This window comes from Centrocercus urophasianus, unplaced genomic scaffold, assembly GCF_019232065.1.
Source record: "Centrocercus urophasianus isolate 14NV4802_14NV808 unplaced genomic scaffold, USGS_Curo_1.0 seq_13, whole genome shotgun sequence".
Taxonomy (NCBI): Eukaryota; Metazoa; Chordata; class Aves; order Galliformes; family Phasianidae; genus Centrocercus; species Centrocercus urophasianus.
Window position 1 is genome coordinate 21368459 of NW_024884475.1, and position 27164 is coordinate 21395622.

Consider the following 27164-nt stretch of genomic DNA (forward strand, 5'->3'; position numbering starts at 1 on the left):
TACTTCAAAGAATAAAATAAAGAGCGTTTAAAAAGAGCCTGGGTTTTATACTGGATGAAGATCGAAGTCGAGACGTCTTACGCAAAATACGAGGTGCACGTATCTGCATGTGCTCTGAGACAGGTAGCTTCAATAAATAAAAATTCCAGTTGTTGAGGAAAACTTTGAGCCTTTCCTTTGAGCATCATAAGCCTGCTAATCACACTGCAAAGGGCTTCGCGTGAGGAGGCTTTCTTCTTTCTGTTCCTCCTACAAAGGCAATATGAATTACTTTTGATTTCAGACAGTAACAAACAGACTGTATTAATGCCAGCACAAAAACGCAGAGGTCTTGCACGTTTTTCAAATTGCACTTTCCAGTATAACATTTCTTAAATAAGATACTTGTTGCTTTTTTCTTTTCTTTAAAAAAAAAAAAAAAAAAAAAAAAAAAAAAAAAAAAATCTAAGGAATGTATTCTTTAAATATTGAATATATTCTTCAAAATATATCATTTAAACTTTCCCTAGCTGCTCGGGTGTGCTTCTTAATATATAGCTGATATATTATTAAAGGCACTACAAAATAGACATCTCTGGAGTGCAGTAGTTACTAAAAATAACCTTCATACCACAAATATATTGAAAATATAACTGCTAAAAAAAAGGACCCTGTGCAACCCCACTGTGATGCATATAAAGGCACATAAGTGACGGGTGGCTGCATCAAAGTCGTTTAGAAATGTATGAATACAGGCATGTTAAATTTTAAAAATAGCCTAAAAAAAGTTAGTGAAAACTTCAAGCGTAGAAAACATTTTGAACATGTTTTTCTGTGACATTCTTCACTTTCAGGTTCTGCGTCAGTTTACTGAGTCCTGACATTACTCTCCTGCAGCAGGCGCATTCTTCATAAATAGTAAAGTGTTCCTTCAGTGTTTGTTTCTCTGCCGACAGTCTCAGTACGTCTGGTAGACGTCGTGGATGGGCACCTGGATGGTGGCAGCTGGGAAGGCCGGAGGTATGTAGCCAGCATAGCCCCCATAGGCGGCAGCGGCGGCGGCAGCAGCGGCGGCATTCTTCTGTAGAGTGGCTATCGTTGCTGTTGCTGCAGCGGGTGCTGCAAACGGCACGTAACTTGTCCCATAAATGCTGGCAGCGGGGATCCTCTGCACGTTGGGGGCCATGGTGTACACTGGGGTTATGGGGCGGCCCTGAAATCAGAGAATTGCAGTATGTCTTGAGTTGGAGGGGACTCTATGAGGGATACCCAGTCCAACTCCTGACTCCACACTGGGCAGCCTCACAGCCAAATCACGCATAATTCAAACAGTCCTTGAGCACAAGCAGGCCTAGTGCTAGGGTCAGGTTGAGGATTAGGAAAAGGTTCTTCACCAGAATGTGGACAGGCACTGTAACAGGCTCCCCATTGTCATGGCACCAGTCGGACTGGATACCCTTCACGTGCACCCAATCCAGACTACCCTGTGTGTCTCACTCAACATCCACACTGTCTATCTTCCTGTCCTTGTCTACTGCGTTTACAGTGAGATGTCCTCTTGGGGACTCTCCTCTTCCTACCAAATTTAGGTCCTTCATAGAGTAAAAACAACTGTCCAAAGTGCAGATGTCTAAGACAGGTCAAATGAACAGTACTTTTGGGGTGCCTGCTCTTCTGTGACACATAGAGTGGTTTGGGTTGGATTACCAAGGAAGTTTTTCCATGTAAAGGCAGGTGTATGGCTCAGGTGCCAGACATAACCACTGGGGGAAAGTCTCAGGTTATGTGAGATGAACTTCTCTGCATGTTGGAAAGAAAGGACAAAGTAATGGGAGTAGAAATCAACACAAGAGCTGCAGTGGGATGTGAGGATCTCAGTGGGGTCATGCTTGAGCAACAGCCCTGTCCCACAGAAGCAGGCACCAAGCAAGAGCATCAGTCAGAGAGTGCTGTAGGCAGCTTTTCCCCTGCCCTGGGTATGCAGAGCAGAACATATGGAATTGGGGTGTCTGCGCTGAACTCACCTGGAATGGGGGAGGCGTTGACACAGCTGGTATTACTGCTGCGGCTGCGGCTGCTGCAGCAGCTGCTGCACTGGCTGGGTCCTGCTGGACGGCAATAGGGTTGATGATGTGCTCCACTGTGTGGATTTTGCCATCTTCCATCATCTTGGCTGGTGGTGCAGCTGGAAACATGGAGTACTGGGCACCGATTGCAGGGATGGCCACTAGGAGAGAGACCAGACACATCAGGCCTACTGGAGAAGAGTCTCCAGAGCCTATTCTCAAAGAACACACAGCCTTACTCTTGGCTCTGCTAGATCCCACCACAATAGGCAGTCTCACGAGCTAGTTGGGGACTGGTAGCAAGTCTGCCCCCCCTGCAGGTTGAAGCCAATGCTCTTGAAATGTGTGTGGTGATGGGCTTGGTGCTGTCTGCTCTTCCCCGTAGTTCTCCCCTTGACATGGCTGTCCCAGGGCTAGGGCCTTGCTCTGGATTCAAGCAGCCCCTTCTGACCATCACCACTCTCTCCCTGGCCTACTGTCAAGAAGCACCTACTGTCCTGGCAAGATCTCTGTTCTAGCTGCTGATATCAAAGGACATGGGGCTGCTTCAGGAAAAAAAGGTGCTGTTTTTACTGTAGAAGTAGCAACCAGGAAACTAGGTCAGTCTATATGCTGCCCTTTGGCCAACAGTATGAAATACCAGCTAATGTATTATTATACATTTCCCAGGCCTAAATTGGCTTAATATCCTATCTTTCTGCTTCAGTATCAATCTGTTTAACAGCACTAAAAAAAAAAATTAGTCTTACTATAATTCTCCCTTGTGCCAAAATTGGACAATCCAAAATACATAGAGCTATTTTCTTTCAGATAAAGGGTAAATGCTCCAATCAGAGTGTGTATCAGAGATCCTGAGTTTGTACATGGTCTTATATGGAGTTTCACTGCACTGTTTAGGGAAGAAATATGTTTTGCTGGGCATTCCCAATAATCACATTTGTAATTCTGTTGTTGCCTCATAACGTGCAGTTCAGCTTTCAGTTCTTGAGTCTTTCAGCAGGATAGTCGTTCACAAGGAAGATGGGGTAACTTAATAGATCAATTTCACCTGGTCAGCTCAAACCAATTTTTTCACTGCTTTAAATAACCTGGGTAATGCCCCACTGATGCAAAGACAGAGAGCTCACACGCTCTATTCTGTAGTGTCTTCTGGCAGAAAAGCAGAATCAGGCAGCTGTGGTACTGGGGTGATGTCTCAGAAGTTTCCTAACCATTTGCAAGGAATTGAGCTTTGAGATATTTCTGAAGAGGTAGAAGTTTCCAGAGTTGATACACCTCTACTTTTCCATTCTGATAGGTGATCTTAGAGTAGTTTCCTTTTGATAACAGAGGTCAGTCTTGCACATGGCCTTTTTAACTGATCAGCTCATCTGGCTGGGAAAAAGAAGCATGGCGCTTCAGCACTCAGGGCCTATGCTGGAGCAGTGGTAGAGGGGAAGACCAGATGAAGACTTCTGAATCTGAATGTGCTGGAAATGTAGAAACACTTAATCTTGAGAATCAGGCTTTTGTTTGGTAATCAAATGGACACCACTACATGGACATCACTGATAAATACTAGGGTAAAATCAAGTGTGTGTTTCAAGGAGAAAACTGACAACTTTTCAGTCATCCTTCAGTCATAGCTGAATTATCTTTACAAGCACGGATAATGGTAATATTTTCTGTTTGTGAGTGGGTAGTTTTCTCAGGAAGCCAGAGATCTTCCTTTAAAGATTTGGCTCTGATCTTTTAACAGCACTCCTCAATGCTTCTTCTCACATTATCTCATCCCTCTGTTACGAAGGAATCATCCCTCATTAGATGACAGTTGTAATTTCCACTGACAGTATGGAACTTGTTCTGGTAAACTACTGTAACTGTAGTATTCAATGCTGCTTAGGTGTGCAGTTAAAATTTGCTGGACCCTGGGCCTGCTTCTCATAGCCCAGCAGAGCACAGTTTGTATCTCAGCTGTGTGACTGTAAGTAGGACACCCACGCTGCTCCCCATGCTGCTGATGGTGGTGGAGGAACTGTCCTTAGCCAGGGACTTTCCTGCAGTAGGAAAGCACCTGCTCCTCTTCCCAGCCTTGTAGAGAAACAAGAACTGAACTGGGGAGAGCTCTGGAAATTTGGGTTGGGAAATTGCCCAGGGTGAAACTAACAGTTTAGAAACTTGGAGAGAGCAGGGTTGCCACATGGGCCAGCCCTGGACCATGGTCTCAGAACTCTCCTGCCACCTCCACATTCCTTCCATCCTGCAGATGTAGCCTACCCAATTGCACATACTGACCTGCACCAGGCTTAATGGTTACTGGGTTGACAGCTGGTAATTCCAGGTTGGGTACCAGCTCGTATCCTTTTTCTTGCTGTTTTCCTTTGCCTTCGTGGTACCTGCTGTATATGCCACGGCCAGCAGAGTATCCCCCCAGGTAGGAGCCACGGGGGCCTGGGGCTCTGTTGCCAGCTGCGCCTCGCCCTCTACCTCGTATGCTGCCTGCTTATGATAACAACATAGAAAAAGATGGTGAACAACAAACAGTAGCAGCAATATGGGGAATACAAACAGACTTTGGGAAACTGGGAGGCACATGCTTAGGAATGAGACTGCTGGAGCCAGTTTGATCTGAGTGACTTTGCTTACAGAAAAAAAAAGATTTTGTCTTTGTTTGCACCCAGTAAGATTACATAAGTTTTGCTCTTGACATTTCTGAGGGTAAATTAACTGCTTTTTTGTACTGATGCAACTTTTGTGTCCAGTTTTTCAGGTATAATACAGACAGTAAGGAGAGAAAGGCTCCGTCCGAGGTGGTGTCTAAGCAACGGAAACAGCTTCCGCTCTCAGCTGTCCTCCAGAGGAGTCTCAATCTCTCAGAAATGCAGGGATAGCCCAAAGCTTTATCTAGTCTTTAGCCACCTTTGTCACACCACTAGATTTATTTTTATAAATGTCTTTTGTTTTCTCTCTGTACATGTGAAGATTACCCCTCTCCAACACCACACACTTTATGACAATATTTTGGAAATTGTGGTATTAATGTACTCTGCCTCTTGTTTGGAAATGCGCAATAAATTTCAGGAAACTATAGTTCCTATAAGTACAGGATAATTATAATAACAGTAATAGCCACTAGTTTTTGTTTGTTTGTTTGTTGTTTTTTGTTTGTCTTTTTAGTGAATTAGTGAATAACGCATTTGCAGTTTATTTATAATGGTTGCAATCCAGAACTGATTAACGTATACATAATAAAATAATTGTTTTGCACTGATTTTATTCCTTCTGCAAATGGTTTTTAATAGGCTTTATGAAGGATGCAGCACTGCTGTAATTTTAATGTAGAGGACAGATGACATCTGGTAAGTTTTGAGCTCAGGCTTTTCCTGACACCCCTCCCTTTGGTTGCTGAGGTCTACCAGGTGGTTCTCACTGCACCCACACCTCTAGAAGAAGTCAGAAGGAGCACCCTTTGCCATGATCCCTAATACCTAGGATGCAGCTCTTTGGAAAGAGACATCAGAACCTAAAGTCCTTGGACTGTCCATTTGGCCAGTGTTAGTACAACGCTCAGAAAAACCAGGTCCCTCCCTTCTCCACCCCATAACTGGTCTGTTTGCTTATTCTGTCTGTGTAGTTCTGATGCTAGCCTGTATATTAGCTTTTATCTCTGCAAGATCATAAATTAAAATGAAATGGAATATAAATATGACAAAAAGACCTCTAAAAGAGTGGTTAAGAAAACAGCCAAGCACCAGCTGTCCTTTGTTTCAGATAGACCTAGGGTCACACCAGCCTTAGATCAAATCTGCCCATCGCATCCCCTGATTGTGCTTACTAACCTTTCACAAAGTAATCTCTGTTGGGCCCTATCAGGGCATTGTATGGATATCCATAATACGCTAGTGTGTATGGATCGCAAGAGTAAACATAGTTAGGTTGCTGAGTTACTTCGGGTGTTGCTGCAGCCCCTCCTTTTGCTGCTTTCTGGTAGCGAGTGTACTGCTCCTTGTCTACTGGCTTGGCCAAGGTAACCTCCAGGCACGAGCCTTCCAGTTCGACACCATTAAGGTTATTCATGGCGTGGATGGCATCTTCCCTGGTTGTAAAGTGCACAAAGGCATAATCGCGTATTTTTTTCACCCGCTCTACACAGCCAGGGTTAAACTGCCCAAAGACCTTTTTAATGGTGTCCTCTGTGGTCTCAATCATTAAGTTCCTCACGTAGAGGATTTTGACAGTCTCCATGACGTCTTCATCCACGTCTATCTCTGGTTCTGCCCAGTCGACAGCAATCTGGTGTCCCCACAGCTGGATCCTTCCTGGCATGAGCTTCCTCCTGGCCATTGCTGCTGCTCGATGGCTCTCGTACTCCACAAAGGCAAAACCCCTGTTCTTCATCTTGTCTGCAGCGCTTGCATAGACAATGACATCCAGTACACCTTCCGTCACTTTAGCGATCTCCTCCAGGATCTCCTCTCTCTTCTTCATCTTGGGAATGCCTCCAATGAAGAGCCTGCAGTTGTCTACGCTGCAGCACACACCCAGCAGCCTGCCTGGGCGGATTTCATAGTTGTTCAGCTCCCTGACAGCCCGCTTTGCCTCATGCTTCTGTGTGTACATCACGAAGGCATAACCGCGGTTCTTCCCATCAAAGTCCATCATCAGGCGCATCTCATAGATGCGGCCAACAGACTCGAACACGGGGACAAGCTCATCTTCATAGACATCGCGGGGTATCTTGCCCACGAAGACTTCGCAGCCGCGAGGAGGGTGCAGGCCGTCCCAGCCAGGCGGTGGGCCGCCGTACTTGCGTTGCCCGTTCTCCTGGATCATGCTGTAGCCGGTGCGCTCCATCAGTGCCAGCAGGGCCGCCTCGTTGGGCGCACCGGCCACACCTTCAGGGACTTTCGTGGTGCTCACGTTGGTGGAATCGTTGCTCATCCTTGCAGTAGAGTCCTCAGCGGTCATGATGTCAAACTCATTCAAAGCCTGATAAAACCTGGGTGAAGGAAGAAGCAGACACTCATTACAAGCTGCTAGCTGCCACTAGAATACCAGCCCTTCTTTTTTGACCTTCGGCAGTTCTGCAAGCTCATTTTCACAGAGATATAAGGCTTCAGAAAAGCAGATGAAAGAGCCATACCAGACTGCATGAGAAGCACCCATTCTGTGCCAGCCCCTGGCTCATCTAGACCTTCACAAGAACAGTCAAGTAGGAGATAATAAGTACACCTTCACACCAGGGAAAAATGGTTCTTATCTTCTTGTGCAAAGGACAACCTGGCAAGCTTTTGAGCTGCCTGCTGCTTGTGGTATGGTGTGTGGTGTGCTTGTCTCTTTTCTTATAAGACCAGCACTTCAGAAAAGCTGAGGAGAATCACTTCTTTATTACAGGCAGCCTGCAATTGGCTGCACAGCCCTGTAAGCCAGCAAGGGAAGGGTAAATCTCTGAAATCTCGTTCTACATTTAAATCCAGGCAGGAAATGCAGAAATACAGGAGATTGAAAATGCCGATAACCGTGACTGCAGGACAATGGGATCTACCACTGAGCACAAATAAAACACGACACTGGGACTTAGAATAGTTAATTCATGGCCTTTTAAAGCTGGGAAGGACCATCAGAACATTTAATATGAGTGATTGTATATAACATGGACCTTTACATTGTATTGTTATTGGCACATGGAGTCCTGTAACATTTATCTGAGTAAAACACATCTTCCAGAAGAACACCCAGCCTTGATTTTATGGCATCAAGGAGCTGCAGAGCCTAGCACTTCCTTTTAAGGCTTGTTTGTTAATTATTCTCTTTGACAAGAAGGTATGCTATTTCTCCTGAGAATTTGTCTGGCTTTTCTTCCAGCTAGCATTACATTAAACCTTTCTCTGAGTAAATAGTCTTTCAGTTTCTCTATTTTTGCTTTACGATGGTATTCAAGCTGTGTCATCAAGCTACAACTCTATCCTCTTTTTAATAAATTTTGCAGGCCAAACTCTATTTGGCCTTCACATTTAGTCCTTATTTCACTGGAATTGTGTTTGTGTCTCTTTCCACATTCTTCAGACTTTCTGCCTTTTCTCACCCTTGCTGGACATAGGGATGAAGACCACCTGCCTCTCTTCTCCCCACTCCTCTGTCTCACAAGGCCCATTTCTCCACTCTCCTCTCAAGCGAAGCATGCTGAGTTCTTTGTCATTTCTAATCCCAAGTCATTCCAGAGATATTGCTCACTGGTGTTATGTAGAATCCAGCAAGCAAGTCTTGTGTTTGTTACTCCTAAGTGCCACAATCTTGTGTTAGCCATATCTCGACTTCCTGGTAAGTAGGTCCCACCTACTGAGTGCTCCTCAGTTGGTACCTCCTTATTTCTATATACAATTCCATCAGCCTTTGCATCATTCCCTCATTTATTTGCCACGATTTGCATTAATGACTGTTTTATTTTGACTGTCAAAGGGCACTGGCTCCTGTAGGAAACTCCGCAGGCCACCATCAGAAATAGCCACAGTTTGTGTTTGATGGCCTGTATCCTAATAAAGGATAAAGCTTCAGCCAAATGTATTTGTTCCATGTAATGGCGTTATTTAGTCACAGTTCCACAAAGACTCTGATATATACTCTTAATGACAACAATTTTATCATTTGTGTTGCATTGGTTACCATGCATGCATGTTGAAACTGCATTTGGGATTAGGAAACCATACGTCTCTGAGCCTTGGTCTGTGGCAGGGTCTGATCCTGCTGGTGTGTTTGGGCCATGAGTGTTGCACACTGGTGCTCCTGGTGTGGAACAGTCATTCTATTTTCAAGAATATGGAGAGCAAAGAGGGAGGTAGAGAAGCTGGAGGGGCACTGATAGTGACAGTCATGTCCAGGCAGTATTTTTCCTTCAGAAATCACAATTTCTTTGAAGCCAGGCCTTTCACAGACATGCATCAGTTTTGATAGAATCTCACTTTTAAATGTAATTTATAAAAATGATTCTCTTTCTAATGTGTCAGAGCCAGCCATTTTGGTTTTACTTCTGGGAATTATTTCACATCATTAGTAGAAATTAAAGCAGAGAAAAACATCTTCTTTTTACACTTGACAAGTTGTTCCTAAAGATCTGCTTTTACCTTTCTCTGAGTAAAATCAAAGCTTGGTAAGCAGGCATTTTACCAGGGAATAATCATTACCTTCACACGGGCCACCCATTGGCAAGTGAATTACTTATTATCTCAGGGTAGGTAAGTTTAAAAATGAATCATTACTGTCAGTTTTAGGTCAACTTACAAAACAAAAGTCTCTGTATCCTGTTGTGGGTTTGGCTCAGAAGTGGGGCTGAAGTCTAGAAAGCAACAGACGCGCTGGGAGGGTGGAGAGGGCGGAGATAGAGCAAAGCCTCCCTGATCCAACAGAACCAGCTGCTGGGATTGGGTTGGGGCTGCCCGTGGTTTTTGTCAAGGAACTAGCTTGTCCTACAGCACTTTGCATGTCCCCGAGCACCAGCAAGATGATCTCTAATCATAGAATCATAGAATATCCTGAGTTGAAAGGGTCCCATAGGGATCATGGAGCCCAATTCCTGAACTCTAATATCAGAATCTGTACCTGAAAGTGCTGCTAAATGCTGATGGCCACCTCAGCTGCAGACATTATCTTACTGAACAACTTACTGTGAACATAAAACCCATTTTACACTTATTAAGGCCCTTCAAGCCCTGCTTGATGTACATAAATACGCATGTAACACTGTCACTGTCACTGCCACCTGACACTGCCAACACCTTCACGGGGTTCAGAGATCACCTGTTTTGATGAGGAAAAGTGCAGGAGAGACAGAGTGCTCCCTTCTCCTCTTACTGCCTCCTGTGCTGCCAGCAATACCTTGCCTGCTCGTGCTGAAAAGTAGTCACTCTCAACAAAACAGTTTGCAAAATGACCTCTTTCTGAAGCGTTCAGCACTGTTGATGGATGATTTTAGTCTGCAGTTAAGTGCTCATGGAAACTTGCTACCATGTGCTGTGGGTGTATCTGGGCAGGAGTTAATGCTGTGAGTTTAGCGGTGGGTAAATGCAGAGGGATTCCTGTGCATCCATGAGGTGTGGCTGGTGCTAAGAGCAGAGTCAGTGGTTTAAGCTATGTTAAAATGTGATGTCATGTGAAATATGAGAGCTTGGTTTCTAGCCTATGAAGAAGAAATTACACCTGATCTCCATGACAAAGATTCATAAAGCAGAAAGACAAACAAAAAGTATTAATTTATAATGAGAAAGATTGCATTTTGGAGATGACCAATTTTTAAATGACCTATTACCCAGACTGAAACAAGGCTGGCTTCTGTTTTTCTCAGAAAAAGGTACAGCCTGCTTGATTTTTCAAAGCTCAGTTAGGTGTCCACTGACTTCTGCAGCATATTGAGAGCCTTGAGCCCTTCTGGCTCAGCTCAGTGTGCAGGAATTCTCCTTCACTTGCAGGTGAACTCTCAGATGTACATGTTTCATTGAAACCAGTCAGATTTCACTTCCTTCTGCTTATGAAACTCTGCTACCAGTAAGCTGTGTGCAAATAGTTCTTGACCTAAACATTAATTCCTTTCTTTTTATTTATTTATTTTTATCAGAGCTGAGAATATTAAATGGAAAACCTACCACACCAGCAGTGTCTGAGCTAAAGCATACTATGAGTACCAAGCACCTCTTTCATTAAATGGGAACACCATGCTTTGAGTAACAACAGCGTGGGGCCAAGTGCTGCCAGAACAGGGGTAGCTCAGGACTGCAGTGAGAAGGCAATGCCCCAGGACTTGCAGAGGAGCTGCTCACTGACGCAAGGGGAAGCAGAAAGTCTCTCTTCCTCTGTGCCTGCTGGGAGCAAGAGCTGTTCCCTCTCTGCTGTTGTTTTTTTCTCTTTCTTGTGGCTAAGGAGGTTTGGCCTTTTTGTCTCTGGGGTGGCCTGTGATGCTGAAAGCGTTGAGGCTGAAGAAACCCACCTGCATTTTAAGACATATCTCTGGGTCTGCAGATGCAAGGGACGACAATGAGTCTATCTTCTACATCTGGTACCCAGGACGCAGGCAAAAAAATGCTAGTTATATACTGAGAGTTCATTAAGACATAAAAAGGGAAATAACTGCATGATACAAAGCAAAGTAATCCCACTTTTCTAGAAGGTTTTCCTAGAAGGCTTCACTGGTCAGACTTCATCACTTAAGAAAAGGCAATCCCTGTAACACCTTATCCCTGAATTCACACAGCACTCAGCATCACCCCAGGCAGCCACTTGCACTTCTGTTCAGCCACCTATGATGAAACAGACTTTTACACACACAGAGACACAACTGGTGTCTTCGTGGCTGCAACTGCTGCAAATTCCTCCTTTTTCCTATGAAAGGCTTTGTTTGTGTCTGCATTAACTCACCCATACAGTTTTGCTTTTTGCCTTCTACTGGCCACAGAGCCACCAGCAGTCACAGGGCATGGGAACAGGTGCTGGCACCACAGCAGGAAGGAGCACCGAGGGACACCTGTGGAATCCAAGCATCTTTGGCATTTGCTTCATGTTGAGCCTAGGTAGTGCGTGAAGCATCCCACCCAGAGCTTTCCTCAAAAACAGGGGACACTTGTGCCTCACCTGCAGCTGGTGGGGTGCCTGGGTCATTCAGGCACCAGACCCCTCCCCAGGGAAAGCCTTGACTTCTCTGCCAGCTGTCACTGTGATGGCCCTTTTGGGTGCTTTGGACTGTGCAAATTCCTGCTGAAAATACAGAATGTGCCCTCATGGACACGTCAGCCTGCTTACTTCTGGAGCTGCTGCAGCTTCGCGTTGTGTGCTGCAGCCTCTGCTGCTGTGGAGGGAAGGTCAGCCATCAGCGTTTTAACTAAATACACCATGTTGACAGAGTGAAATATCAGCTACTGTTTCAAATGTGACCTTCCTACTTTTTTACATTGCAGTAATAAGGGCAAATAGAAATCCTGCTGCTGACTTGCAGCAGCAGCTCTGGACTCCCTGCAGCAGTTAAATCTCTGTATTTTCCAAAGTTGACTCTTCTCATGGCAAGTTCACATACAATTGCAAAGTCACAGAATATTTGGGTTCAAAGGAACCTTTAAGCCCACCCAGTTCCAGCTCCCTGCCATGGGTAGGGCTGCTGCCCACTAGATCAGACTAGCCCAGGGCCCCATTGAACCTGCCCTTGGAGACTCCAGGGATTGTTACATTCATTTTGTGTATACAATGTCACAGGGCTCCTTCCCACTCTGGTGGTGAAACAAAGTCCTATCTTTTGTAGGAACACGCCTCACCGTAGCCTCTGGCTGTTTTGCCTGCTGCTTGCTGCAGTCAGATGCTAATCCTCACCATGGTTATCCATGGTGGACAAGAGCTGGGCTCCCCACCTGCTATCACTCACAAAAATGCAAAAGTCTGAAGTTGAGACCCATGTTGCATTGGTGCAAGAGGGAGCAGGTCATTTAGGTCTGGCTTTCTGGTCAGAGACCTTTTCTTATCTGTTCTTACAGAAAGGGGAAGGTCTCTAGGGAAAACGTCTTTGTTCAGCAGAAGGATGGATGATGTCTTTGCACAGTTAACAAAGAAGAAACACTTGAGGCCGACAGACTGTGATGGCTATCTGCAACGCTTTACCTGCAACTGAGCAGGGTGAAAAAGTTGCCCCAGGCTCAAATGCCCAACAAAAGTTTTGAAGAGGTGACTTTTCCCACTCTGGGTCATTCAGGCAGATGTCTGAGGAGAAAGTGGCTAACACAGTGAGCAGCTTGGGAGAGTAAACTTGTACATCAGACCTGTGTAGTTATCAGTAAGGACATGTTGGCTGTGTGAGCCATCTAGGACTAAAGGAGAGCTTTGTAGGTCCCTGTAGAGAAAAGGAACCAGGAGAGTAACAGAAGTGGCTGATACCTCTTAGCCAAGTCAGATCTTTTCACCCATCTCTCTTTAAGCCAGACTGACATGTACAGAAGTAAGGCCAGGGAGTATTAGAGTACAGTCACTAAGACAAATACTAGAGTCTTGGTGACTGTATTAGGAAGAGTCAGTCTGAAGAGAAGAGCTGCTTAATACGTTTTGAGGACTTCTCGTCTGTGGACAAGAGGTAATGACCTTCAGTTGCACCAGGGGAAGTTCAGGTTGCCTGTTAGGAAACATTTATTCCCAGAAAGAAAGGTAAGGCATTGGAACAGGCTTCCCAGGGAGGTGGTGGAGTCATCATCCATGGAGGTGTTAAAGAAACACATAGATGTGGCACTGAGGGACACTGGGCATGGTGGGGATGGGCTGATAGTTGGACTAGATGATCTTAGTGGTCTTTTCCAGCTTTAATGATTCTATGAGTCTGTGATACACCTGAATAAAGTTTTCCAGGACAGAAGAAATGTCTGACCTATTAATCCTGAAACTAGCAGCTGAAATTCCCACTTGCAGAAGTGGTGATGACATCAGGGATCTTGACCAGCAGGGGTCCTGTCACACATTTCAGGCTTACACTATGAATTTATTCCAACCAGTTTGTCTTTTCCTGGTATGGACTAGGTCAGTGTTATGGGCTCGAGGAGTCATTTTCAGCATGTGCCTCCTGCAGAGAAAGGATCTGTACACAATTCTCGGTTGCTTACATTTGTCCTATGTGGCGCAAGCATGTTAACAGTGGTTAATTTAATTCCAAATATGCTAAAAACTGTTGACTGAATTTTTTGATTGACAGTTCCAGTTTTTTATTGAGTCTTCCAAAAAGAAGCACAATCAGCATCTAGCACTACTTCGTCGATATCAGCTGTAGGACTAATGGCTTCTATGAATATATTTGTAAGACACTGAGGAGTACTGCTGCAATCCCTGCCTTAAAAGTCTTGCAGGGACAGATTACGTCCCCCAGGCACCAATGAAATCAGCGCATTTAGTTAAAAAAATGATAGTAAAGTTCCTCTAAATCTATTCTTTAATTACTTTCACCTACTTATGAGGAAAACATCTGAAATTATTTGGAAAGATAACAAGCTGGAATTTCCCTGGTTAAAACTTCAGTTCTAGTCAGGGAGTTTGAATTTGCCTCAATTTACAGAGTCGGTCACTGGCTACAACTTCAGACTAGGATTCCAAGGTTAAGCTTCTCGTTTTCATCACTATCATTAAGAGTAATAGCTCTGACAGACCTTATTCTCTTAGCCATATTTATATCACTTCTTGTAGTTAAATTAATCTTGTGTCACAGCAATTTTATACCGAAAAAGAAATGCAACTGAAATTATGATTCCCCTACATAATAAGTTTGTATTGTGCCAACTTCTTGTTTATTCAGTTACCAACCCTTTCTACACCCTTTTAAGACATATTTAATTTGGAGTGTGATCCTACAAAGCCTGTCAGAAGTTCCACTAGTATTATCCGAAAGCACTATCAGTGCACAAGAGTGATCATTCACAAGGATGGAGGCTCCTCAACCATCTGACCTCCTGGTCTAGAAGCCACAGAAAGACTATTAAAGCAAATCTAAATTTTAAAAAATGATAACCCAATTAATAAAGCCAGAAAAGGTTCCTGAGTCTGGAGCTCAGCCTGTGACATTGATGAAAAAGTTACTGGTATCTGCCAAAGCACTACCAACACCTACAGCATCTCAGCTACACATTTTTTATTTCTCTGTTTCTGCAATGTGCATTCTGTTAATTGAGAGTGTGTTTCTTGAGTGTTTTAACCTACCCCAGTGTGACAGCAGCCATCTCAACTTAAACCACTTCTGAAGAAAGTTGGAGTAAGTGAAACCCAGTCTCTTCTTTTGTTGTATAATGCACTTTGCTGCAAGCCATTCAGAACTTTGTCCCAACAAGTTGTGTAACCTCTGTGTCGCACAGTTTGTCCCAGCCCTATCTTTTACCCAGTCCAACTCAAAATAATTATACAACTCTTAGTATTTCAATAGAGCCATTACTGATTGTGCCTGCAGATACTATCCTACACAATATTGAAGCCATGTGTTGAAGAAGGCCGAGAAGATGAGAGATGAGTCATATAATCACTCTTATCAGCTTTCCAAATCAGGAAACACAACTCTTCCCTTCTCCACAGATTCACATATTTCAATTTAGTCCACAAAGTCTATTACCACAGTCAGACAGGAAAGTGTATGACATATAAATAAAGTGCAACGTAATCACTTTGTGTGTAACAAGTATTTCCTACTGTAGATGAGCTGGAATGAATGGAGAACTTCTTCCAAAGTCAGTTTATCACAAATGCAGTTGAACAGTGTTCTCTACAGAGAATCTGGTACAGAAAAGTTTGTCACCAACAATCTGCTTTAGAGCGCATACTTTCCAGGAGAGGAAGAAGTGTCTCAGCTAGGGTGACTATGAGCTTGCAAGCTTTTGCCATAAAAAAGACTTTGGAAGGGATCTTTGGCAGTTGAAAAGCAAAAACAAAAGTAGAAACATCTATTAAGTGCTATACAGGAAAGATAAGACATTAATCTATTCCACTTCTTATTTCTAAGAAAAAAAAAACAAACACTATATAGAATCATAGAATCATAGAATATTCTGAGTTGTAAGAGACACATATGGCTCCAATTCCTATTTATACATATATGTAAGAGGGCTACCTAGTTCAACGGCTGTGAGTGTCTGTGAAATGCTTTGCTGAACTCTGGATGTAGAGGTAGGCTGGTAACTAGAATGTAGAATACTGTGCCTGAATACGGCATGTGGATTATTTACACAAAAGCTACTTACTATGTCAGTGTTAGAACAATAGTGTAAGAAATTTCAGTTTTAACTAATATTTCATATTTCATGCTGTTGTTATTGTGAACTTCTCACACTTCTGTGTTTACCACTTGAATGCAGAGACAACACGTTCACTGCTGGGTGCCCAGCCTGCTGCTCTGGTTTCGGCTGCGATTTAAGGGAAAACTGATAGTGGCCCAACTTGTGTTCCCTCTCCCCCAGGTTACAGAAATTAAAATCAGCATGGGGAGAACCACAGAGTGGGATGTGAATGTTTGCAGCTGAAAGCACATTAAACTCAAAGCATTTGGCTTAGTCAGAGACTGCATGGTTTTTTTCCTTGTGCACTGACATTTGACCCCTTTTTATAACGTGCACCTTGCACCACTGAAACTCAGTTAGTTATTTATTAAACTCAGGTACCAATGGCTGGCTTGTACATATCACGCTTTTAACTGCCTGGCATTGCCTGTGGATGGAGGAGAGGGGGGATGGAAGGTAATCGTCTCTGCTGTGAAATTCTGTCATATCGGCAGAACGAAGCTGCAAAGTGCAGCAATTTGTACCTGACCTCTGATCTAAGAGATCTGTACAAACCTTTGAACCTTGGGTTGAAATTGAGAAACAAGGTTTACAAGTACAAGGAAGAGATTTCCAGTACTCGTTACCCATGCTCAGGGTTAATATTATAAATTAAAAAAAATATTTAACGAAGGCAGGGACTCTCTCAGGAGGCACTGCTTCTGGCCTGAGTTAATTCAAGACAATTTAAGTCCATTGAAATTGCAGCTCGGTTGGAAATACCCATCATTTGGAAATGATGGTTTTGTGCATTTCAAGACAGAAATGGTATTTGAGACAGGTGCCATTTGAGATTCACCTTTTGCTGACCTTAACTGGGATTTTTTTTTTCTTCAGATTAAAGACTGGAGAAAGAAGACGAAAGAAGACAAGCAATATTTGTTTCAATGCAATTTCTTCAACAAAGAATTGAACCAAAAATACAGAATTGAAGAAAAATTATTAAAAAGACTTGCAAAAAGCCTCCTGCTTTGTTAACTATTTGTTTTTATCCATCACATTAACTAATTCAGTTATACAGTGCAAAGCTAAATGAGAAACCCATGGAAAAATAATCAAACCAACAACGATACAACAAATTTTTTATAGATGCAGTCCTGCAGTCCTTTCTAGGGGAACAAAAATATATGCGTTCTGCAGGCAGTCAGATTAACGCTGTTTGCTCCATTTAATTAAAAGCCCTCTCAGCTCCTTCAGACACCTGGCAAGGCCTTAGGATCAGCATCACCAGCCGGCACCAGCGTGGGCCACCAGTTCACAATGGAAACTGACACAAGTGAAGTTTTCCTGCAACACCCCTCATGCACTCTGAGCACCCGCTGCCATCCATGGCAAAGTCAGGTGTGTGACGCTCATGGAATGCTTTGCACATGGCTCCAGAGCCACCCAACTCAGGACAGGACGCCGTGATACACAGCTGCTGTGTCCGGTCCTTGTGGCAAGGAGCAATTTGAATGTTATGTTAAGATGTAGCACAGCTGAATCTTATATGTTTTCCTCTTTTGCTTTTTTAGAGTCAACTGTTTGTTTGTTTTTTTCCAGGTTTTAAGTTCAAACTCTACTGTTGCTATCAGCATTGTCTTCAATAAAGCAATAAATGAACAAATAAATATGTAAAGGTGAACAGATTAACATCACATGTCCTATGTCGTAGAACCTTTAAACATTTTACAGGCTGCTTAGTGAAAAGGTGAACAGAATAATACCAAACTTCATTCTCTTAACATGTTACCAAGTAGTCACTGTGCTGGAGTTACATACATTGATTTGTATGAATAATGCTTGCATATAAGTATCTTGCTTATTTCTAACCATCTTCAAGCTGTAAGCTCTGAATTCTCTGCCTAAAGCTGTAATCCACTTTTAAAGCTCCATTTTGGTGTCTTTCTCTCATACAAGAGCCAAACACACTATCAGTCAACACAGAAAGAAGATGTCAGAGAAAATCCCATTGAAAATAAAGCACAAAACAGCTGTAAATGGCTATCTAACACTTCATTAAAAGTAATAGAACATCTCTGAAATCTGAATTTATTTTCTATCTTCTGTCTAAAACATTGGCATTTTGGTTTTCAATTTTCTGATATTTGCCATGCCAGTTGCCACACAAATTCTGGTAGGTATTCATAACAGCTCACAGTTCTAGCTTAGAAGTTTTTGCTTCCTTCTCATACAGCTGTAAAAGCCCCTATAAATGCAGAAAAAAACCCAATCCAACACCCTGGCACTGACAAATGCCCACTCCCAAACAGCCACAAAACCAGAGCCAGACAGAAAACCTTACCACCCTGGTCCCACGATCCAAGTGCAACGGGCTGAGGGCTTGAGCCTTCACCAAAGCAGCCCTTCTTCCTAATGGCACGAGCTGTGAGACCTGCTCATGGGGATTATGCATCGCTTTATTGGTCAGTCAGTCTTAGCCATTTAAATTCCTTGGGAGTCATTTGTTAAGGGCTCTCGGGCTGAGGCCGAGTGGGTGGGACAGAAGAGAACAGAGATGTGAGCGCTGCCAGACACCGAGAGCTCTTAGTGGCAGCTTGAAAGTTAATTGCAAAAAGTACGAAGCTAATGAGTTTTGAGAGGGCTGGGCCAAACCTTAAGGAAGAATGGACAAGAGAAACTTTGATGTTGTTGCAGACGGGGGGCTGGGGGAGAGATTTGAGCAGAAAGATTTCATTCAAAATTCAAAACTTGGAGAAAAGGGAGTGAAACATGTACAAACAACTCCTTCCTAGCACAAGGCGTTGTGCAAATATCTTGAGTTACAACAGATAAGATAAGAAAAGGGCATATTTTGTTTGACGGCACAAAGTTTTCAGCAAAATCTTTCTCTTCATACGTGTCTGGCAAAATTGTTTTCAGGCTGCATGGAGTCCATTTGCATTCAGTCACAAGAAAAGTGGTCTGTGGCTCGTGGGGCGAGAGCTGTGTGCTGAATACCTGGAGCGCAGCACTTCAGCTGCAAACACGGAACTCAAATGTGTTTGCTTGGAAGAAAAAAGCCTGGTGCAGAAGCGAAGGCAAAGGGGTGGTAAAACATGATTCATGACAGCAGGAATGGTCTGTACATAACAACGGGACATTAGGCCCCAGAAGCACTTAGGCAAAGCAAACAACACACCTTCTTGAGCGGTCAAGAGGAGAAACCAAACTGAAACATGCCGTGGATGATGGATCCGGCAGGCTGGCAAGCAGCAAGCAGAACTGCCAGTGGGAGGAGAGGGCGCAGGGCATAGCTGGGAGCTGCCTGAGCCTGGGGAAGACAGAAAGCAAGCGGCGTGTCGCAGGAGCATGACGGCAGCTTACTGCCCTGGCCCAGACTGGCTCCACAAAGGGCCATGTGGGCTGTGCCATGACCTTGGAGCGATGGCTCAGAAAGGAAGGGTATTGCAAGGAGGAGCGGGAGCCATTTCTCTCAAGGCTTCAAGGGATCCCAAAGTGCAAAGTTCCCTAAGAGGCTACACATGGTTTATTTTTGAGTGGCTTCACTCAAGATCTAGAGCATGGCCTGATTGCTGTGATAGTTTTGTATAGTGGGATAGTTTGAAGATTCCACGAATTCTTCTTAAAAAGAGCATAATTACAGTGCATCTGTGTTTAATCATGCTTGTATCAAGCTAAAAATCAAAAGCTGCCTGGCTAAAAAATTTGTATATACATGCACACGGTCCTATATTCCTACCCTACCTATTGGTAATTTTAAGCTTGCAGTTTGGTTGTTCTTTAGCTGGTGTTCCTGTGTTCTGTCTTTCCTATGTACAAAAATCAAAGCTCATTCCAAAGCTCTAGCCAAGCAGCTTGCAGCCAGCAGCACCAGGACACCCCAGTGAGAAAAGAGAAGTGTTTGAACCTCCCAGGGACAGACTGGTGGATTCTGTGGAGAAAGTGCTGTCAGATGGTATCAGTTGGTCCTTTGCAATTATTTGTTCTTATCTTCTGAGTGTCTTAGTCTGGACTCACCAAACGTAGAAACTTCCTAATAGTACACATTGACAGGCTGGTCAAGACAGAAAAAGGATAGAGGAGTCAAAAAATATAGAGAGAACAGCTAAAAAATTTAGAAGGTCCCATTCAGGAGAGAGGAATTCAGAGGACAACAAAGACTGGCAAAAGAAGCATCGCTGTGATGGTTGCTGGGAGCAAACCCAAAAGGCAATTGCTAGCAGTCTGCTCTGACTGTTAGACTTGTTTATCCACAGCACTGCAGCCACAGTGTGTTAGGCACTGTACAAACACACCTGCAGCCTGGATCCTGGTCCCAGAATGCCTACAGCCCCAGTGTACTACATGGATTTTTTATCTTCAGAATTCCTCTCTGCAAACGTAACTCATCCGTCACGAGATGCTCTGCAGGCAGGGAAGCTGCCTCATGAAAATTCAGTGGTTTGCCCATGACTGTAGAAATAATCAGTCTCAAATCTGGGGATAAAATCCAGAAGATTATGCCAAAATCTGTCCCGTGCTTCAGTCTCATGAATGTATACGGGGAAGCTGGCATTTAGTTGGTATAAACTCACAGAACTCCCTTCAATCACATTATCTTTTTGAAGTCACTGTTCTTCCCTTGACTTCACATTTTTCTGTTGGAAAACAAGCTGATCTTAATTTTTAACTAGAAGCATTACAAAGTGAATCCTATCACTTGAATGCACAGAGAAGCGTGATAAGTGGACTGAGAACACACTTCTGCTAGCAGAGTGTTGGGCTAAAATGCAGTACGCTCACTTTTAGAAGGCTCTTCAACATACCATGTGAATCAGGAATGTGTAGGGAGGTGGCTCAAACTCTTGGCTTTCCTTTTACACTTTCACTTTTAGCTCCACCTTGTTCATTTCCAAGATCTGTCCCCACTATCATTTAAAGTAGTGAAAATCAGTAGATAAGAAGTATTCTCAATGGCAGAAACTGAAAATAAATTATTTTGTCTTGCAAGTTTTTTTTTGTGGGAGCCTAAGAAATTTGGGCAGAATTGTGCAAGTTTTTATCTGTGTACCCAGCTTTCCTTGCATTATGAGCCCCTTGGCTTCATACACACCATAATAGTGATTATATGACTTTCCATATGCCTCTTTATGACGCTGGCATCATGAGAGGGATACATCTAAGCCAGAGTGGAAAAGGGTTAACAGCACAGGCATCCCAGTGGAATGGAGGATAGATTTTGTATGTGCACGCATGCTCCGCTCCTCATACAGCACAACTGAGCTGCTGTAGGAATAGAAGCATATCTTGCCTTCTAATTTACAGCTTGACTCGATGACAGTGTCACCCTCCAATACAGTACTACCATAAATATACAATTGTTTCCACTTTTTTATGATTGACAGCTAAGCAGGGGCAAAATCTCATGTGAATGAAAACAGAACAGAGAATTGTCCATACCATCTGGTTCATGCTTTCTTTCCAAAATATTTTCTATTTTCTCTTACTCTTTCCTGCATGGGATGTGAAAAGCTTTTCCTAAATAATTGTTCTGAACATTATGAAAGAAAAAACTGGATGCTTGGAAAAAATCTGAGATACACTGGAACGTGCTGATGAGTATCAAATGAGGTCTACTCCCTGATGCAATAAAAGGTCTTCAAGGAGACTAGGGGCTTTCCCTCGCCTGTCCTTTCTAGGAACAGATACATGCACTTGCTTCTGCTAATTGGATGTGTTCCATGGGATGAAAAGCCCTACTAGATTACTGATAGTGCTTTTCTGGGATTTTTACAAAGATCCAACCCCAGTGCTTTTGGAGACTGATCACAGGCTCATCATTTTGTTGGAGAGGGTCTTTAATGGGGTGAGAGCTAGTGTTTTTGATAAGCATGGTAAGAAACAGGCTCTCAGGAAGGATTTCAGGTTGGTAGCATGGCATCCTGTGATGATGCAGATGTGAGAACATGAAAGGAGTAGAAATGGTAAGGAGTAAGCAGAGGTTTTAGTTTTATGGTCACATTTGATCTTCAGAGACTACTTAGAAACTGCAGTGGAACGAAAAGGGAATGTGCCAGTTAAAACATTTCACCAAAAGGACACATAAATTTATGAGCAACCCACGAAGTCTCTGAGAAGTCTTTACAATTTATCAGTATATTCACATATATGCTCTAGGTCAGCCACTATACAGCCACAAAAAACAGGATAATAGAATCATAGAGTGGCTTAGGATGAAGGTAACATTAAAGGTTATCTAGTTCCTACCCCTGCCATGGGCAGGGTTGCCAGCCACTAGATCACAGGACCTCATAACATTAACGCTAGCAGCCTCTTTTCCCTTTTCTCCCCTTTTCTTTCTTTTCCTTGTCTTTTTAACAAAACCTTTTTGTGTTTGGTCTAACAGGTTCCCTCAGGTTTGCAGAACAATTTTATTGCCTATTTGAATGTTTAATGACACAACGGCACTTTATTGAAATGAGTAACGTTATTTTGCTCTCATTCTTATGCAATGAGATTGTGCAAACACACTTCTCCATTTCCTGACTTAAAAACCAAAAACTGGTAAGATTGTTGAGAATATTGAGAATATGCAGCCCCAAATAGGTACCAAAACATTTTTCTCTTTTTTTTTTTAATGAATGGATCATATGCAACACTCAAACACATGTATTATATGTCTCAAAACAGATTTACTACATCATCTCAAGAGGTTTTCAGAGGTGCTCAGGCATCCAGTTGGGACAACGCTCAGAGACAACAGTTTTCCAGGTTCTCTAAGACTGAAACTGTCTCAATGTGTAACCTACGTCAGTTCTTTGGCCATTATCTTGTCACTGGGATCTTGGAAAATGTCCTTGTACAGGCAGACTCCCCTCTTGTCTGCCAGCCCTGGCCACTTCCTACGTCTCCACTGGAGAGGACAATGTCACAGCCTGGGAGGTGGAGTCCCACCAGTAAAATTGGCTCTGATTTTAACCAGAAGCTTTTCCCAGATAAAAACTACAGACCTTGGAGGTGCTTTTAAATGCACTGTCATTCCACATAAGCCTGCCAGATTCCTGGAGAGCAGCAGTTACAAATCCTGCTGCTGCTAGGACAAGCTGCTATGTGGTCACTGATTGAGGTCAGCTGAGCTGATGATGTAGGAGGTGGGATTCTCTCTGAGACCTGCCAAGGAGAGGCTTGTGGAGTTATGCAGGTGGCCACAACAGGATTTCCCCTTTTGTGTTTTAATCTCAAGTATCTCTGGTTCATGGGCAGCCAGAGTTGCCCTGATAACCTGAACTGTTGCTATACAAAGTTTGTGTTTCATTTTAGCAAACACTTCAGTTGTCACTCTGCAAGGAACGTCAGTACAGAGGAACTCCCTGGTGGATTCCCCATGTAAGATTCTGTGCTTTTGTTAAAGCCTGAAGGCCGGTTTAAGTTCTGAAATTTAAGCAGATAGATACTGAATAAGCCCATTGGTTGTTATTGCTTTCAATTAGGACATTAAAAAAGAGAGAGAGAGAGAGAGAGAAAGAAAGAGGAAGGAAGGAAACCATTAAAACCTGAAGAGCTTCTATATTACTACAACCATTATGTTTCTGTAGGATGTTTGCTTTCCAGTAAAATAAATACAGGTTGGGTTCTAGATAGATATATCTACAAGGGAGATTAATTCAATGATTGCTTTTTGGTCCCTTGGTAAATAAAACACTCTATGGGAAAAAGGTTTAGTGCTCACCAGCCTGATGTGGCTGCTTGAGACCATTTCACAGCATATTTTCACAAATACTGTAAATTGGTGATGCAAATTTAAGGCCCCAGTGCATCCTCCCCACAGGCACACTGTGCACCTTTCCTCACCTTTCCATTGCTGTCTCAACATTTGTGTGGCCACACCATGCACACACACTGCTTGCCTGCATTCATTAGTTCCTGGCTTTTACGTTATGGCAGAAGTGACGTGTCATGGAATGCTGATACGTTGTCAGGAGTACAGAATGTGAATTAAGCAGAGTCTGCACTCCTATTTGCACAGGAGGATCACTACTGGAGAAGTCTTAGTGTTAAACAGATGACCTTCATATCAGAGTTAGAATGAACTTCATTTCTTATGGTAGAACACTGATGTGACCAAGTCACATTAGAATCTGTCTTGGGACTGAGAGATGATGACACACCCAGACACCTGGCCTCTGATGCTGGGGTGGCAGGGAGGTTGAGGGAAGCTCTTAGTGACAGTGTGTAATAAGGCAAGCCAGAAGTGCCGTCCCACCTCCTGGTACCTCATCACAATGCACTTTGTCCACGCGGCCAAGTGTGAATCCGATTGCTCCTCCCCACAGCAGCCTCTGGCCTGCTCCTCCCCACCCACCGCCTCCTCTGAGATGGAGGCAGGAGCCAGGCTGCTCATTTGCAGGCAAGAACTGTATCAGAAACTCCATTCCCAAGATTCCTTTTGTTTTAAGGACTACAACCAAAAGTACTCAATTGCAAGAATAAGATTGGCTTCTATAGTGAAGGAAGTAGGATGGGTTTGCCCATTTATCCGCAGTTACTTCACTAAACCTGCAGTATGCAGTCCCAGAGCTACATCCCTCCAGAATCACTACTGTGGCACAGAAATGCTAGTATAACTCCAGGGATGAACTTTGCAACCCAGCAGTGAAACCACCCCCTGTAACCAAACACTCTCCAACAGTAAAAGAGCACTTTCACCTCCATGGCTGCACCCAAAATGGGGCCCACCACTGGCATGGCCTTGTTGGCAGGTCATACCTCTAACAGCCAGAGCTGCCCCAGGTCACCTTGCTGGGTAGAGCTGCCCTAATTAAACTTGAGAGTGGTCAAGGACTTTGTTAATGGGCAGTGGTAACCAAATCACACCGTATGGTGACTTTTTTATGGGACTACACTTCTGCTGTAAAACACTTCACTCTCAAAGAAAGACCCGAGAGAGTTGTTGACATAACTTACCTCTACAGATATTTGACAAGATAAAATAAGCAAAGTGTCTGCTATTTCAAGGCCAATAATAGCTGAAATGGTTAGGAATGAGAAGAATGGTCTGAATGGAGTAAGTACTAAATCCATTGGTTAAGTTGTTCCTTCCCTTCCTTGCTTAAGAAAATGTTTCTACAATGACCTAGCATCCTCTGTCCTTCACAAAGCTTAAGTTGGAAGTATATCCTATCCCATCCAGGACACACCAAATCCCCATATTTTCTATTACTAATGGAAAATATGTATTTTAAAGAGGGCATTTCCAAACTTTGTATTTTAAAGAGGGCATTAACCACATCCTTGGAGTTAGACTCAGAAGCTATACGAAAAAGTCCTTAGATAGCAAGAAGCCTTTCCTTTGGCTAACGCAGGGGGATAGAGGGACAAAATGAGCTCTTCTGAGCAACATCTGTACCCTCAGGTCTGCTGTGTTTGATGTCTCGTATTTCTTGTCTCCTGCAGGGTGGATACCTGAAGAACCTAGCGCACTCACATATTGGTACCTGGGGCTGTACCCCCACTCCTTCATTGTAACAAAATTTCTTGAGCCTCTATCTAGCCCCCTTGGGCTCTGTGCCTACATCTGTACAAGGAAATATACAGAACTTGGCTTTGGGATGTGAAGTTACATTGTTAATTGCTTGCATGCTCCTTGAAAATGTTTTAGGCCAACCTACTTGCACTGGCCTGGGCATAGTCTCAAAGAGAATGGGGCAGGGACTGCCCAGGGTAGGTGATGAGGTGTATATCTACCTTGTTTCTGGAGGAAGGACAAGATTTCCATTAAAATACTGTGTGCTGTGCTGCTCTTCTGTCCAGGGAAGAGACCCTGGCATGTTTTATTCATTAGTAGAGATGTAACTGATGGGAACTACTGTCCTTGGCTCTTGGACATAAATAATGTTCAACATGCAACAGAAACCGTAGCTGCTTGTGAGGTAGCTTTTGCAATTATACAGGAAATGGCAGTCTGTCAGCAGGTTAACCAGGTGATAAATGATCTTAATATCAGAGAGACAGTCTCTTTTCTGAAGAACTAGCTAAAATCTCAGGAACAAAAAGGGCAGTGACTTTTTACCCTTTACCCTTTTCACAAATATACAAGGTAAATTTTTAAAGGGAACATATTTCATTGGTGAAATTTGCTACAGTCTGCATGCATCTGAGATGGTTGAAATCTGACCTTTCTATGGCTGTATATATCTTCAGAACACCACTGAAGGTAGCCAGATATCTGCATTTGAAGACATTGCTCTTCCCACTATGTTATTGTAGACTATTCCTAAAGAAAAAGGAAGGTGCTTTTGTGCAAGCTGTTCCAGTCTCCCCAGTCTGACTCGATAACATGATTTACCATGGAACCTCTGAATGTGGAGTTCAGAGTGCCTAGTGTGCAGATTAATGTAGCAACTAGCAGATTGTCATCTGTGCATCACCTGCCCAGCTACTTAGAATTCCATATCACCTCTGAGGCCTGAACACGTCTCATATGTATTAAAATTTTAAAAAGTTATTTTCTATCTATAAAAGTAATTAGCTGCTTCGTTTAGGGGTGCCGGTGAGGAGCTGGTCAAATTTTGATCGGTGGAAATTTTATTAATGTGAACTAAGCCTACTCATTCTTAGTACCTCATCATCATGATTGACATAATGTTGACATCATGTTTGACACTGATGCTACATCAGTCATTCAATTTGTTTCTCATATTCACATTATGGAACTGGTGATAGTGCATTCCATGAAAATATAAAGTGACCAGGTGATGAAGTATCTGCATTTTGAACTTTGTTCTTTGTAAAATCTTATCCGGAGGATGTACCACAAGACCAACAAAGAGCAATAAGGTGATACTGAGGCTTTAGACTGCTTTTGTGTCATTTTAATGGAGATTCTTTGGAAATTCTATGATCTTTTGGGAAAAATGAAGACAATTTTGCACATGAAAAGATTGCTTTTGGCTTGCTGCTGATCTCTTTAGAAGATTAAACGTAATGTTGAAGGAGTAATTGTTGAGCACAGTGTGATGGTTGCTATGCAAGCCGTGGACCACTTGAGACCTGGAACAAGCAGAGAGTTGATACTCCTACTTGCATGAGCAAGAGAAGGACAGGTGGTGGTGGGGGAGACACACTGGTTTGGACACGACTTCTGGGAGGCACTGCAGATGCAGGCTAGTGCCTGATCTGTGCCCACATCACGGGAAGCTAAACTAAGCACGTTCTCACTGTATGCTTGGTTTTAAGCATGAAGCTCTGGAAAAGGTTAGCCCTTCCCCCTGGACCACACACCAACACTGGCTGTGAGTCATTTCCACACATTAACAGTTGTATAATTTCAGTGCTTCCTCCAGTGAAGCTGGAAGGCAGTACATTTTAAACTAATGAAGGAAAGCCATCCACGAATCTTACTGCTACCAGATAC

At 43.3% G+C, this 27164-nt stretch overlaps 1 protein-coding gene across 7 annotated transcripts in view; it reads right to left on the bottom strand.

Annotated features, from left to right (window-relative positions):
• Positions 1-412: 412 nt before the first annotated feature.
• Positions 413-27164, bottom strand: part of RBM47 (RNA binding motif protein 47) — a 73224-nt gene continuing 46472 nt past the window's right edge. For 5 of the 7 annotated variants that reach the window (XM_042812556.1, XM_042812554.1, XM_042812557.1 and 2 more), the window contains 4 exons: positions 5864-7023; positions 4320-4526; positions 2004-2206; positions 413-1192 (listed from right to left, as the gene is read on the bottom strand). In XM_042812556.1, coding sequence (XP_042668490.1) covers positions 938-1192; positions 2004-2206; positions 4320-4526; positions 5864-6992 — 1794 coding nt within the window. In that variant the 5' untranslated portion in view covers positions 6993-7023 and the 3' untranslated portion in view covers positions 413-937. Of the gene's footprint in view, positions 1193-2003; positions 2207-4319; positions 4527-5863; positions 7024-18113; positions 18338-27164 lie in introns of those variants that run through there. The other 2 variants (XM_042812552.1, XM_042812555.1) reach the window with 2 other exon arrangements.